This window comes from Sinocyclocheilus anshuiensis, unplaced genomic scaffold (assembly GCF_001515605.1).
Source record: "Sinocyclocheilus anshuiensis isolate Anshui unplaced genomic scaffold, SAMN03320099.WGS_v1.1 scaffold80, whole genome shotgun sequence".
NCBI classification, from domain to species: Eukaryota; Metazoa; Chordata; class Actinopteri; order Cypriniformes; family Cyprinidae; genus Sinocyclocheilus; species Sinocyclocheilus anshuiensis.
Window position 1 is genome coordinate 2,541,584 of NW_015554102.1, and position 15,005 is coordinate 2,556,588.

At 36.9% G+C, this 15,005-nt stretch overlaps 2 protein-coding genes across 3 annotated transcripts in view; both read left to right on the forward strand.

Moving 5' to 3' along the window:
* foxp3a (forkhead box P3a) overlaps positions 1–10,962 on the forward strand; it is a 14,539-nt gene extending 3,577 nt beyond the window's left edge. Inside the window, exons 1-15 of one of the 2 annotated variants that reach the window (XM_016461953.1) lie at positions 2,877–2,916; positions 3,707–3,804; positions 3,906–3,934; positions 7,057–7,217; positions 7,442–7,516; positions 7,625–7,706; positions 7,784–7,916; positions 8,015–8,122; positions 8,203–8,290; positions 8,486–8,554; positions 9,227–9,380; positions 9,533–9,609; positions 9,690–9,791; positions 10,047–10,168; positions 10,409–10,962. In XM_016461953.1, coding sequence (XP_016317439.1) covers positions 7,059–7,217; positions 7,442–7,516; positions 7,625–7,706; positions 7,784–7,916; positions 8,015–8,122; positions 8,203–8,290; positions 8,486–8,554; positions 9,227–9,380; positions 9,533–9,609; positions 9,690–9,791; positions 10,047–10,168; positions 10,409–10,505 — 1,266 coding nt within the window. In that variant the 5' untranslated portion in view covers positions 2,877–2,916; positions 3,707–3,804; positions 3,906–3,934; positions 7,057–7,058 and the 3' untranslated portion in view covers positions 10,506–10,962. Of the gene's footprint in view, positions 1–802; positions 881–2,876; positions 2,917–3,706; positions 3,805–3,905; positions 3,935–7,056; positions 7,218–7,441; positions 7,517–7,624; positions 7,707–7,783; positions 7,917–8,014; positions 8,123–8,202; positions 8,291–8,485; positions 8,555–9,226; positions 9,381–9,532; positions 9,610–9,689; positions 9,792–10,046; positions 10,169–10,408 lie in introns of those variants that run through there. The other variant, XM_016461952.1, reaches the window with a different exon arrangement.
* Positions 10,963–11,176: 214 nt separating this feature from the next.
* Positions 11,177–14,458, forward strand: LOC107669598 (protein SET-like). The gene is made up of 8 exons (XM_016461900.1): positions 11,177–12,321; positions 12,441–12,476; positions 12,681–12,770; positions 12,856–12,967; positions 13,108–13,262; positions 13,376–13,452; positions 13,542–13,666; positions 13,794–14,458. The coding sequence occupies exons 1-8, from the start codon at positions 11,569–11,571 to the stop codon at positions 13,958–13,960; spliced, it is 1,515 nt and encodes a 504-aa protein (XP_016317386.1). The 5' UTR covers positions 11,177–11,568; the 3' UTR covers positions 13,961–14,458.
* The last annotated feature ends 547 nt before the right edge of the window (positions 14,459–15,005 follow it).

Below are 15,005 nucleotides of genomic sequence, written 5' to 3' on the forward strand. Positions count from 1 at the left end.
TAAATCATTTAATATTTTCAGTTCCACCATTAGGACAATAATTAAGGAGTTCCAAACCTGTTCCAAACCTGCCTACAGTATATTGTCTATGTGTCTATTGTCTTAATGCAATGTGAGGATAGTTTGAATGGCCAAAGACTCTCCAAGGATCACAGCTGGATAATTGCAGACAATAGTTAAGTCTTGGGGTCAGAAAGCCTTATAATGGACCACGGTTGGATCTTTCAACAGAACAATGATCCAAAAGGACCATCGAGGTCTTCCTCCAGGAAATCAGCCTATTAAATTCTGGACTATAGGCTAAGTCTGAGACTATTTAAAACCATAGCAGAGAAAGCAGATTTCTGTTAATCTGGTTTAAAGGGCCATTTTAGTCTAGGACTAGGCTTAATCTCTGTCCGGGAAACTGCCGGTTTTTTACCTCTCATATTTTAACACAAGATATCTTTATCTGTCTGCTACAAATGTTAGTCAGAATTCTAATAATTATAAAGGCGATTTAAAGAACTGGTTTTGAATACAAAGAGTTACATTGTTGCAACTCAAAGTAAGCTGTTAAACTAGTTAGGGTCAGTTGTAACCGTATGAGAGAAAAGAATAACAGCAAAAAATGAACCATCATTATACATATAATTTGCACCGTAACAGCTGCAATATTTAACAAGAAGTTACCTTTACTTGCATGTTACCTGTATATCTACTGCATTTTAAAATAAATCCATAGTACAGCTCAGCTGCCTGCATGAAATAGTCAAGACAACTCTTACCTCTGAAACATCTGTCTGTTTTTCTGTCTGTCTAGGCATGCTGAAAAATCAAGAAAATAGAAAAAGTCTTCAATGGGGATTGGTTTTGTTACAACTCTCCACACCCCTGTCAGGTATTGTTGTTGAATGAGGATATGAGATAATCACGATTTGAATGCATCCCCCTATTTCCCAGCAAATATAAGGTCTATGATTAAAATAGAAAAATTATTGTGCAGACATGGTTAAAAAAATTACATACAACCTTGTGTCTCAAAATTTGTATGTATTCCAGTGACTACTTTTATAACTAACCCTGTGTTATGAGTATCTGCTCAAAGATACCTGAAACATATGACCCTTTCTTTAACCTTGATCTTTTTTTAGTTATCCTGTTGGTTCTTTGCCTACCAAATGTTTTATTTTCCTTTGCTGTCACAAAACTTGCTCAAAGACTAGGAATATAATATTGTACAAAACACTACGTGATGCTATAATCTGTGTACTAGAGACAAATAATAAAACAAAACGTTCAACCTGGAAGTGGTTAAACTTTTTTTCGTTGTTTGTCTCTAAATGTCTTATATATCATCAGATGTTATTGAATTCGGCAGGCACACGTTATAAAAGTTATGAGAAGAGCTGAAAGAATAGCAATCAGTGAATTTATATATAAAAAAATCTTTGATTTTTAATTTATGTTAAGCAAATCTTACATTTTCTTTAAAAGTTTATGGACACAATAACTGTTAGTTTATGTTTTTCAATGTAAGATTTTTATAATCTTTTCATAATTGTTCTACATTGATCCCTTAGGTTTACCCCGCACAATAAAAATTGGGCTTGTAAATAAAAAAAAAAATGGTCAAATTGAATTGTTGAACATAAAACATAATGCATGTATATAACCAGTTCCTAAATGTTTATTCATACGTTTATTAACAGTGTACATGTTTTATATGTATTTCATATTATTTGAACTTTTCAGACTTCATAAATATGACCCCAAGTATCACTTGTTTTTTAACATTGATCTGCCTGTTGTTAAGATACATGTTCAAATCTACTCTGTTTTCATCTTCAAAAATGTTTTGAAGTTGTATGTAGTTACAGTCCGTACATGTATCAGAAAAGACTTGCAAGTCTTCATGCAGTACATGTGCTTGGGAGTGTCATTATTGAAGAACAATTTGTTCAAAAACACTCAAATAACCTTTTCAACCACAGGATGAGGATGTTTTTTCCTGCGTTAAACTTATCGACACACATGCTATGTACCCTGTACATATGTTCAGTCTCCCCCCAGAACCCGAATACAACGTCACAAACCCTGCAAACGGACTTTCCGAACACGTAATAGGTTATTTTCTTTGCAATCTCATTTTCCGGTCTTCCGGAATGGATTTTTTATTCATTTTCATGTGAAAGTGGCACGCTGGTCCTTATTTACGTGGGTATATGGCAGAATTATTATTTTGTTCTTTTAATCTCAGTCATGAAATCTGACATGAATTAGCTGATCCATGAAAATATGTTTTATCTTATATGATAAGGAAGATGTTTTGAAATCAAAAAGAATGAATGAGGTGAATTAGAAATATCTTTCAAAGCAAATGTGCAGAATCTCATTGATGTCTCATGGTAAAACAGCACATAAGATGTTCAAGATGAATTTGGGCTTTGGCCCTTCCACACCAAAGGAATAATTGACTTGTTTATTTATTTGTTTATTTATGATTAACAGTCAGCAATACACATACACAGTATGAGACCCCAAGTAATAAAAAGACAACTATCTATAAAACATTTACATGTAGAAAACCCTAAGTAATCACTCAGGAAAAATGAAAAAAATTTGGATTTTGCTGCAGTGAAGGTTTTCTAAAATAGGAAACAGAAACAACAAATTGCCACATAATTTCTGAAGAAGATATGGTCAGTCTGACTAGCAGTTACTACACGCTCTGTAATGCACACATGAATATACAATATGAACACACACACACACACACACACGCACGCCAACACCCAGTGGGGAAACAGTCTGCCTTGCTGAATTTCCACTAAATGTCATGCTAAACATTATAAAAGGGGTGACCCGAACATTTTCCAGAGCATTCAACCTAATAATCGCTCTCTCACTTGCATCTAGCTGACACTCGCACAACAGGTGAGTTTTTTCCCCTCCATTCAACCTGGTTGTATTAATTAGGTATTTGTTTGTTTTCAGAAAGAAAGAAAAAATTAAAGAAAAAAAGAGTAACTTTTAATCAGTGCTTTTATAACCCAAAACACAAAAGATTTTTTTGTTTACTTCTTTTGCCGGTGTGACAGCAGTGTGTGAGAATAAGTTGATTAAGTTATTGTGTGTTTTTAAATTATGAACAGTATCGCATCATCAAATGTACATAATTTTTGATTCAATTTTAATCCTCAAAATATGCTTTTGTTTTGACAGACAAGAGTTTGAATCATTTTAATCACTGCATGTTTTAAAGCTAGATTGGTTCAAATGATCACATATTTCTCATACCAACCACTGAATTAACTGACTCATTTTACACTTAAAATGGCATTGTAATTCCACATGATGTGACAACTTACATAACATTTCATTAAGCTGTAGTTTCTTTTAACCTGACAAACTAACGCAGCTCAGCATAGGAAAAAGAGACAAGCAACCAAACAGTGTGCTTTCCTAAAGTGCAGATGCAAATGAGGTCTGTGCATCTTAGACATCTGAACTCATTTTACACTTAAAATGGCATTGTAATTCCACATGATGTGACAACTTACATAACATTTCATTACGCTGTAGTTTCTTTTAACCTGACAAACTAACGCAGCTCAGCATAGGAAAAAGAGACAAGCAACCAAACAGTGTGCTTTCCTAAAGTGCAGATGCAAATGAGGTCTGTGCATCTTAGACATCTCAGTCTTTGGTTTTCTTTCCTGTTCAGAGGCACCACAAAGGCCTTTGCTGAGGAGAAGGATTAAGTTTAAGCACACATAGAGTGACGTCTCAAGGAAAAGCGCCAGACAAAGAAAGGTGTGGGAGGTAAAAGAGCCTATCTTCTACAGAGATCCTGCAGTTATGATAGCAATTGCATCATGTATTAGTTAAACTAATGTGTGTGAAATCAATGTTCCATCTTAAAGAAGGATCACCCAGACAACAGATGTAAAGGGTAAGTTATACAACTCTAAAAATACACTTCTTGTGTACCTGAGAGCTGCACATGGGGAGAAAATTAGTAGGTGCAAAAATTTCAAAAATAACTTGACACAAAATAAGATTTTGATGGCTGTCTTTGCCTTTTAAAAGGTCACCTCTTTATTCAGATTTTTTTTTTTTACCAAGAAATTAAGTTCTCGTGACAGCCACATTTAAAAGTAGTGGTTCTTCAATGGTTCTTTGTGGCATCTTTTAGCAAACAATCCACATTTTAGCAAGAACCTTTTTTGGCTGTGGTGGATTCTTGAGTTGAGTTATACAGTTCTTCAAATTAGATTCAAATTAGAAATGAGCTCTTCAGGTTTGTATGTTGGTTTTGTGTTCTTTAAAACATCAGTTCATCATGGTTTTCAACACAACTAGAGAACAAACAGTTCTTAGAGGAAGTTGAAAAAGTACTTTGACGTCAGGCTGTAAAATCTTTCTTGGTTTGAACCGTTATTTTTAAGAATGATAGCATTAGCTAGTTATGATTTGGTATATGATAGTGATTGGAACACCAAGTTATATGTTGTAAAAATTGATCAAATTCTACAGATGCGTCGATATTACTATTCTGAATTATACAATAGGCCAATAATTATTTTTATGCTATGTTCGATAACCAATACATTTTTTGTCCAAGTAAATAATAATAACAATAAAAAGATAAATCTCTATTTTCTCCATTTTCACAAGCATGGAAATCTTTTAGGCACTTACCTTGGTACTTACTGTATAATACCAGAGAATGCTCAAGAATAGCACTCTTTAATGCAAAATTAGCTTCGTCTTGCATATCTTCAGCAGTTACCACAGATAGTGCAGTAGATGCCACTTTAATCAATGAATCAATTAATTCTGACCTCCAACAATAAGAAGCCACGATGGTGGAACTGGGTGGAGCAGGGTGTCCAACTATTAAACACTATCATTTGACTCTTCAAATTAAAGTACAGTACAGTTCATACCTCAGATATCCTGGTCTTTGATTCATATCATATTGTGTGTTAACACAAATGAGTGGGTACAGTGGAAAAAAGTGAGTCAGAATGAAATTTTCTATGTTTGTGGGAGAGAATTGAGGCCAGAAGTGTCTTTATGTTCCATATCTGTATTTTTTTTAAATTATTATTAATGACAAGTTTCAGGTTTAATTCCGGGTGTGTGCGAATTGAAAATATTTGATGGGCCTTTGCTGCATTTAGTTGGCTCACAGCTTAGATCTGATGATTATCACTGTGACTATGAATTCCACAGAACACGGAAACTAAAACTGATTTTACTGAATACTGAAGTTTCTAAAGTGTCATCGTTGTAAAATGAAACTTGCTGTCAGTCCAGACTATTCTCATATTTTGAGGGATTTTATCTCAGTGATTGGAACTGAGAGAAGACTGTATTCAGACTGAGAGATGAATAGTGAGTTTCATTGCCTTGAATAATCCCAGTCTTATCAATATCATCTTCAGGTCGGACTCTCAGAGGAACAAATTAAAATCAATGCACATTCACTAGGCACAAGATCACAACATTGAAAACTAATCCTGCAAATTACTGGAAAATGACAACCTTGCATATTGCTGATCTAAACCTCTCATAATTAGCCTTGTTGACTAACGATACAGAGAAGTGCAGAAAAGGGTCATAAATATAACATGTGCTTACGCTACTTTTAAAAATGTGCTGCAAACATGCGTAGTTGATCATTTTCAAGATAAATGTATTTCTAGAATATTTGAAAACATTTGTTACATATTTGTAAAACATTTCAGCACCTGCAAAATAAGGCTCTTCTCCTCCTCATCACGTCAAGTTGCTTGTTTGAAAAACCCCCCAGGTGAAAAAAATTTGACATTTATCATAGACTGGATGTGGTTAATGTCAAATGTCAATGAGAAATAAGCAACACATGACTTCTTAAACAAGTTCAGAAAAAACCGCAATGACAATGGCGCTCTAAAATCCAAAGATGAAGGGTTTGTTTTCTTTCTCAAAGGTTGTATGTGCAAGGTATGATAAATCCACACTTTTACACTATTAAATATTAAACAGAAGTTACTGCATTAGATCTGAACACATATGGAAGTACTATATTTATGGGGTGAGTCAGATATATGGTCTACGTAAGGTTGGAGCGTCATAGTCCTTTTAGATTTAATAGCCAATCGGGTAATTATTTAATGTCCATAAATATTTGAGACTTTAGAATGTAGTCTACTTGACCTATAGCTATTGATTTGATTGTTTTGAGTTTTTAAGATGGACTGAACAATTCTTTTTACAGAGGAAAAATAAGATTAATAAAGATATTAATGTCCATGTATGCCAATTGATAATTTCAGGTTGATGTATTTGTAAGACAAAAATGTGTGTTACACTATTTTAATTTCAAATGGTAATATTTTGATGGTTCCTTTTATTTAAAAAAATCAAAATTTAAGGCTAGATGTGTCATATTTATATTGTAAATGGTGAGTAAACATGCATATCATTTTCACATTTCCATGAGCTACGAAAAAATGAATTGATAGGGTTGAATGCAAAAAAAGAAAATGAAAAATGATTCATTTAGTACTAATTTTGTATCTACAATGATCAAATTACTTAAACTTTTATTAACTTGAGTTATGCGTCTTATTGTTTATATTATATAACACTCTGATCTCAGTCTTACAAACACACATTTTTAATGTAAATATTTTGTGGCTAAGCCATATTGTAAAATGTGTAATATCAAATAGATTAATAAAGAGCAAAAATAAAGACTGCTTGTTTTAGCTGACAAAATTGTTTGCTTCACAGAATGAGAAAAAAGTTCTTCAGTTTATATATAAGGGGCCTACTCAAGGTGAAGTGTGGTTTGTGTTCAGAAAACACCTGCACAGTGAAACGAGAAGGAAAAACAACTTCCATGCTTTTACTAGTTTTATTCAAATATGTATAGTTATTCTATATTTGGAAACAAAGCAAAGGTGAATGTATTTACACAGGAAATAGTTTGCGCTAGGGCTGATTCATTTCACTCTTAGTACGCAGTAGTATGGTAAAGTTCATAAACTGTAACCTCTTTAATATCTTCACATTTCTATATAGGAATGCTTCAAAATGGTGCTGGAACACACAAAGGTGGAGATAACTGGAGTAGTCACCAAAATCAGTACCAAGAGGAAGACCGTTCTACCTTTTCCAGCATGCAGATGAAGGCCAGAGGAAGCAGTTCATCTCTGATCTCAGGCAAACCCATGGCTACCAAGGTAACGGACCGGAAACTGACATATTTCTGTATTGCTGCACAAAATAATAATATTAAATATATGAATTAAATGATATTATATTATATGAAGGTTAATAATGTTGATTTGAGTTATTCTGCCCAAAAAAACTAACTTTTGAGCTCAAGTAACGCATTCTACTGAAAGAATGAGTGCTGTAACAAACAAACCTTAAAATGTATCTTTTTCCAATTGTGATTTCAAAGGTGTCTGTTGCCTTGGAGAGTGATTTCAGAGGTTCTGGCTCATCTCACATTCAAAATTCCACTCTACAACAGGAGGTACAGTTCAGTCAGAAAAGGTTTCACTTCCCTAGCAGCACCTTACCTAAGAAATAAAGGGTTGTAAAGAATAGAATAAACTTGTCTTTCTAACTTGTCTTTATCCAGACTGCCAGTGAAAACACAAGCAAACATTTCAGACAGCACAGACCATCAGTACTACGCAAAGGCAACCAGCCGTTCCCACAAGGTGCTGGTACTGCAGACTTTATCAAAACAAATGAAATACTTTATCTCTGACACTAAACTGTTGATAATGCTCCACAGCTTGTGGTGTTCATGACTGGGTTGTGGACACTGTGTGTAAGACAGAACCTGACAGTGCCCTGTCAGACCCTGTGCCACTTTACACCAACCAATCAGAAAGTCCTCAGCCTGGCAGCACAGAGCATACTGGGAAGTGAGTATCTGCTTTGAGAACATAAACACACAAACAAATAAATAATGCCTGTGTGGTCTCAGTTTTGTGCTAAATGAAGCATTTATGGTTATCTCTAGGCATGCATACAGTCTTCCATGTGGCTTTCTGTGTGTTAAAGGACAATGTGGATGGCCTGGGTGCTCAAAGAGCAGAGAAGTGTTCAAAGAATATGGACATTTCTTAAAGTGAGACAGTTATGGAATTAAAAATATCATTTACTAAATAATTCCAACAATACCTGATATCTCTATATTCCATAATCTAGACACCTTTCTACTGACCATGCTCCTGGGGACAGAAGTATAGCCCAGTTGAGGATCCAGAAAGACAAAGTACAATACATGGAGAATCAGGTATGCAACCCCAGTGCTCAAAAACAACGGTTTGTTCTATATTACGCCAGCTTATGTGGGAAATACAGAACCAATTTAATATGCATCACAGGAGCTAATGATACATAATGCAGGAGGTTATAATAAGAACTGGATTATAAAAGGATGCCTGTTTATGGTCTTGCATTATATTTACTATGTGAATGTTACTGTTAGTTGATTGCAGACAGACAGAAACTGCAGGCCATGCAGCTACACCTGTTTGACGTCAAATCTACCTCTGAGGTAAGCTCTCTTGTATTAAATTAGTTTTGAAATATATAATACATCTAAATAAGTGGTCCAATCTATGCTGCTTAAGAGAGAGTAATTGGCGGCCATTCGCTGGCAATCACAGAGCTCATAAATATGAGTGTAGCCACCCATAAATCTGGGAAGAGTTACAAGGCAATTGCTATTTTAAGATGTGTAATAAGAACACACATTTACAAGTGGAAAAAATCTTCCCAGCAAGCTCACCTATTAAGGTAAGAATATGTAATGCTCAGAGAAAAGCTACATCAATTGATCTACGCTCCTTAGTTAACAAACAAACAAACAAGTATAATGCTATTGAAAGGGAGTCAGCAAAAATCATGATTTGTAAGTGCATTATGGCTTTGTCTTCACACCAGTTTATTCTTGAGACAAATGCAAGGACATCTGTCTGCCAGCTAAAGCAGACCTGAAATTAGGTCACACCAGACAACAGTGATCTTTAGCTAGTCTACAACAGTAAAAAAAAGGGAGCATTCGAAAAGCTAAGACAAAACCCTGTGTGAATTAATCAAATTATTCCATAATGACAGTGGGATCTGTTTATGTTCTGGTTGTCATTTGAGGTTAGATTTTACCTGCTTCTAGGGCTTGATGAAAGTCAGATGATATGTTGATGTAATTTTCTCCCTCTGATCTTAGGATGGTAACAGTGTGGAGAAGTCAGGACATCTGTCAGAACTCCTGCAACCTGCAGCATGTCAGAACGCAAATGGTGTCTATGACAGTGACAGAGCGGCAGCTGAAGCGCTAACACAAGGATACTGGCAGATCTCTACCTCACAAGTTATACCAGGTCATCCAGCACACACACATTTGTTACTATTAAAATTATACAATACAAAAATACTGGCTCTGATTACCAGTCGTTCATATTTCATCTCCACACACAACACTACGGTATATGATGTAATTATTTTCTTCATGCGTTTTCTTTTCTGGCAATAGGGATTATCCCCAGTTTTGAGTATTATAAGTTCACAAACATGAGGCCACCTTTCACCTACGCCTCCATGATACGATGGGTAAGTACTGCTGAATTGAAAATCCTGTATATTACCTTTTCATTTCCTGTCAGTCACATAAAAGCTGTCTTTTATGCCAGGCGATACTGGAGTCCCCAGAGAAGCAGCTTACTCTGAACGAAATCTATCACTGGTTTACCCGCATGTTTTTCTACTTTCGTCACAACACCGCCACATGGAAGGTATGAGATGAACTGTTTGTACTGTAAACCTATTGTATTTGTCATTCCATGACGCACTGCACACAAGCCAATCCTGAAAGCCACAGCCTCCGATTGTAGACCAGAAAACTTTCACAACTTGTATGTTAATGACAGAAAGTGATGACCAGGATGTGTGATTACAGTGGTTTTTTGTTAGGACTAAGTGAATCTTATTCGTCCCATTAGATGTAACATGATTTAACAAGTAATCTATGTGTCTCTGTCTGTGTGTAGAATGCTGTTCGGCATAACCTCAGTCTTCATAAGTGCTTTGTGCGCGTTGAAGGAAGAAAAGGTTCTGTTTGGACCGTGGATGAAGAGGAATTTCTGAGAAGAAAAGGACAAAAGTTTCACAGGTAAACTGTCTTTCCTTCTTCATAGCGGTGTCAATAACATTGTACTTTCCTAATGCATGTCACACTCCTGGTGGATAGTTGGTTGTATGTATAAATACAAGAAGTTAATTTTAAAATGGCTGAGTAGTAAAGGTTAAAAAAAACGACTTGGGCTCTTTGGATGGATCTAAGTGGATCTATTGTTGGAGGTGGGAGAATAATGAGATTGATTTATTGCAGTTGCACCACTTTTTCCTCCAGGGATCAGGATATGGGCTGGATGGCACCTTTTCACGTGTTTCCTGTGACTCCACAAGGTGAAACTTATCAGATGCGAGGCCCAAATGGACTCTCATGAAGAGATTACAATCGCATTTCAACCACTAACAATATTAACAACTTTAGTAAGAATGATAAATATTATGATAGTTTAAAATTAACTTTCATTTTTTATAACATATATGTTTTAAACATATATCTGGCAGTCTGTTTCAGACCTAATTATGTTGTTTTTTTTGGAAAAAAAATAATTTGTGTAAGGAATTATGAATCTTGCATAATCCAAAGATAAAGTTAAGTAGTGGGTGTTCAGCAAACGTTTCACTATCCTTCTTGCTTTTAAATGTACTGATTAAAAAGTACAAGTACGTTTTTTATAAAGCTTACAATTGTACATCAATAATGATACTAATGGCATCGTATGTAAATACATTTAATATGGTACTTAATTTAATAATTATGCTGTTAAACAATAACTGTACATTTTCTCTCTATGAATTAATGTCATAAAATTTGATATTCAAATAAAGATCCAAACTGAAACGCAATCCAGCATTGTTATACTGTTATTCTGGTACAGTATACACTACACAACGTCAAGTTTTGCTTCTAATAAACTAAAAAATAATGCAAAACCTCCCAGTCAGAAATATTTCACAGTGCGTAAATGCAACGCAATGGTGATGTACTCCATGCTCCTGCTCGTCACCAACTGCAGTACAACGTCTACGATTGGCCGAGAGATTTTTGCGCGGTGCATTTCAGCCAATCAGAGCTTTGTTTTCGCGCTCGTATGCAAAGCCTCAGATACATGGCGAACGGAAGGGCAAACTGTAAACAAATACAACAGAACTGGACAGTTTTAGACGGATTGTGACTTTTAAGAGAAACGTAACTCTATATTACGAATGCTGTGTGTAAATACAAACGGAAATATTCGATATGCGACAATCAGCGAGAATTTAAACTAGCCTCATTCAGCGTTAGGAAGCTACCTAGGCCTGCTGACATTTGCGCAGACTTGGAATTTGGTAGTGCTGTAATGCGAACGCGGGCTCTGGATAGAGACCCGCACAGTTAACTCAATTAGCATTTAAAATTTGTTTTAAAATCGTCTGACAAAGTTACAACTAGGCAGCAGCATGAGTACAAACTCGAACAGCGGTCAGCCGTCCGAAACTAACCAGAGGAAAAGAAGTGCAAGTCCAAGTGTTGAGTCTGACTCCACGCTGCCCAAGCAGGCATCATCACAAGTAAGTGATGAGGAACCAAGGAATGACTCTCGTGAAGATGCAGAACCTGAGAAAGTTGGCAATGATGAGCCAAAACACGGATCTGAGCATCCTGAAGACGCTAAAGAGAAGGACACGGTGATTCTGAATGAAGCAGATGCGCAGGAGAGCACAGGACAGGCTTGTGGAGGTGAGAGCGAGCGCCAGCCGTCAGATTCCGCTGCCATCGCCGCAGCAGAAGCGCTTGCCAGTCTGACCGGTGGAGACGCGGACGAAGACCGTAAAGAAATGCCCCGTTCGTCTAAAAAAGCGAGCCGAGAGAAATCAAGGGATAAGTCTAATCGTCCCAGTTGCTCTCAGAGCGAGAGAAGGACGGAGGCAGCCGCGGCTGACAGCTCCTCATCCCTGCTGCTCTGCGAGGACCGAGAAGATCCAGAGCAGGCTTCGTTCGTGGATGATGAGGAGGAGGATGACGACTCTCTTCCTGGCTCTTCCTCCACGGCTAGCTCGTCTGTCGCCTCTGATAATGATGATAACGAGGACGGAGAGTGTGCCATAGTGTCGGTGAAGATGGCCCCGGAGGTGCGGCAGTCCGTGGCGCTGCTCGCACAGGTGCAGATGCGGCTGGACGCGCTGGAGAAGAAAGGCGCGCGTCTGCATCAAGTTCACCCAAAAATGAACATTATGACATTAATTACTCACCCTCATGTCGTTCAAAACCCTATAAGACCGTCATTCATCTTTGGAACACAGATTAAGATATTTTTGATGACCCTTCATAGACGGCAATGGAACTACCACGTTCAAGGCCCAGAAAGGTAGTAAGGACAACGTTGTCCTTTGGGATTTTGAGGGGGCCCTATAGCAAATTCTGCGATTGGCCCAGAATCCCTAGCAACTTTACTCATCATACTCAAAACTCCTATGTTCATTTTGGTTTTCCATTTGCGTCAAATATGTTTCAACCAAATGATTGTGGATTCCAGATCTTTGTCTTCATTTACGTTATGTGCGCTTAACTTAAAGCCAATCAGCTTCTGAATCACCCACTTCTATCAGCGCAAATTGACGAGACTGATGAAGATGCTCTAAGCTACATGACTAACTTAGAGGTAATACATTTTTTCCCGTTTTTCTTTTTCCTGTTTTCAAAACTGGCAAATGATCCATGTTTTTAATATGCTCGTCATTCGACAGATTGAGTCTTTCAAGAACAACAAACTTGGTTACCGCATCTGCTTCCATTTCCGGCGAAATCCCTTTTTTCAAAACAAAATGATAGTGAAGGAGCTTCATCTTGGTATGGGAGGTGAGCTGACCATTATCACAGTACCCCTCTTTTCATGAATGTGAAACGGATTACTCTGGGACACATTTATTTATTCTGGGTTTTAATTTTTTGAAAAAGGTAAATGTGCTCTATCTGTATGTGCTTTCCTTTTTGCTCAGGGTCACCGGTGTCGTTCTCAAACCCGATTTTGTGGCACAGGGGGCAGAATCTGGTCGGTAGTGGAGAACCACGTCGAACATCACAGGGAGTCTACCAGAGCTTCTTCCATTGGTTCAGTGACCACAGCAACCCAGGAAGGGATGACATCGCGCAGGTACATCTCTCATGTGGTTTGGTGCAGGAAGAAGGGCTGTATAAACAGGCCATAACAAAATCCTTAAACATAGTAAGGATGATGATTTAAAAAAATGATTCCCTTGATTCTAGATCCTGAAAGATGACCTGTACAGAAACCCTTTGAGGTACTATCTGACTCCACTCTGGGAGCCACGAGAGAATGGCAGGTAATCTTCTCTAGCCTGAAACATCCAGATTTTTCAGTGTATTTTTAGGTTTTGCTTTTTTTTGTTTTAAACCAATTTCTGTTGTCCAGCAGAGGTCCCAAACCTCAGGGCAACAATAATGGAGACGAGTGTGTGATCATCTCAGATTCAGATGAAGATGAGGAGAAGAGCCAAAACTTGGGGCAAGAGGATGAAGATGATGACCAAGTCGGAGGTGAGGTTTTCCTTTTCACAATCAAATCATGTAGTTTAATATAAAGTGCTTTTATAAAGTCTTTCAAATCAATAAATAAAGCTGGTCTTTTTTTTCCAAATCATCATGACTGATCATTTTCTCTTAGGCTCAGAAGAGAATGACAGAGATGAGGGGGAGTCCTCCTATGAGGAGAGAGATGAAGAGGAAGTGGATGTTGAGGAAGTAGACGAGTCACGTGACTCTAGTGGCTGTGAGGTCAGAGAGCAAGGACAGGAAGAGGAAGATATTGATGTAGATGAAGAGAAGAGTTAGGACACGGGGTTGTCTCTGTTTCTTTTTACGCAGAATAGCATCATTCGAATTTTCTATGATCTGTTTTACTGATATAATTTCCTGCATAAATTAAGAGTCTGTTTCAAATAACAAGTGGTTAATGATGCTTAATGATCAGGGTTTAAATATGTCTTCATTGTAGATGGTACTTTCAATACATCAAAGATGATGAATATTCAAATCCAATGTGTGCACTCCTCCGAAAACATGTTTTCCTTAAGATGTCTTCACATTTTACACTTATAACTTTGCATTAACAGATTTCAGAGGGCTACTGATACCAGTAAGACACCTCTTTTATCTCACAACGGACTGTTTAAAGCTTGGGATTATAGACTGCACTTAGTTTAGTTTAGTTTTTGTATGACCGTATACAGTAGCATTGTCTGTCACTCGCAATCATGACCATTTATAAACACACCATACTTTCCTGTTTGGATGTTTTACAGACCTAATCATGTTTTTCAGTCATTGCTGTAATATTTTTGGTTAATTGCTGTTTGTGTTACTTTTTTATCCTCATCTACAGAATTCTAACATCATGAAGCATTGGGTTTCCTTGCCTTGTTATTGTTCATAAACTCTACCACCGCATTTTGATTATAAGGAGAAAGGTCAAACATTCTGAAATGCTCTTCATTCTGAACCAAAACTAGATAACTCAGGGATGTTTACTCTTTTATCCTCCTTATACTGTAGATGTGTTTCCCTTCACAAGCTTCATTTATTCAGTTTTGTGTCATTAATACATAACATCTTTTGTTTATTGATGAACCTTTAAATAATTGTAGTTTATTTAACTTTGTTTACATAAGCAGATTAAATCCTGACACTTGGTACCTCTTGCTATGGTGATCATGTGATCCTTCAAACTACTTTTGTCATGTCTAGAATTGACACACTGTCAACACATGCACGTTACCATTTATTCACTGCAATGAATAACAATTGTAATGTTATTTAAATGAGCAAAATAGTGGCAGGTCATCTTGTGGTGTCCCCCCCCCCCCCTTTTCTCGCCTAC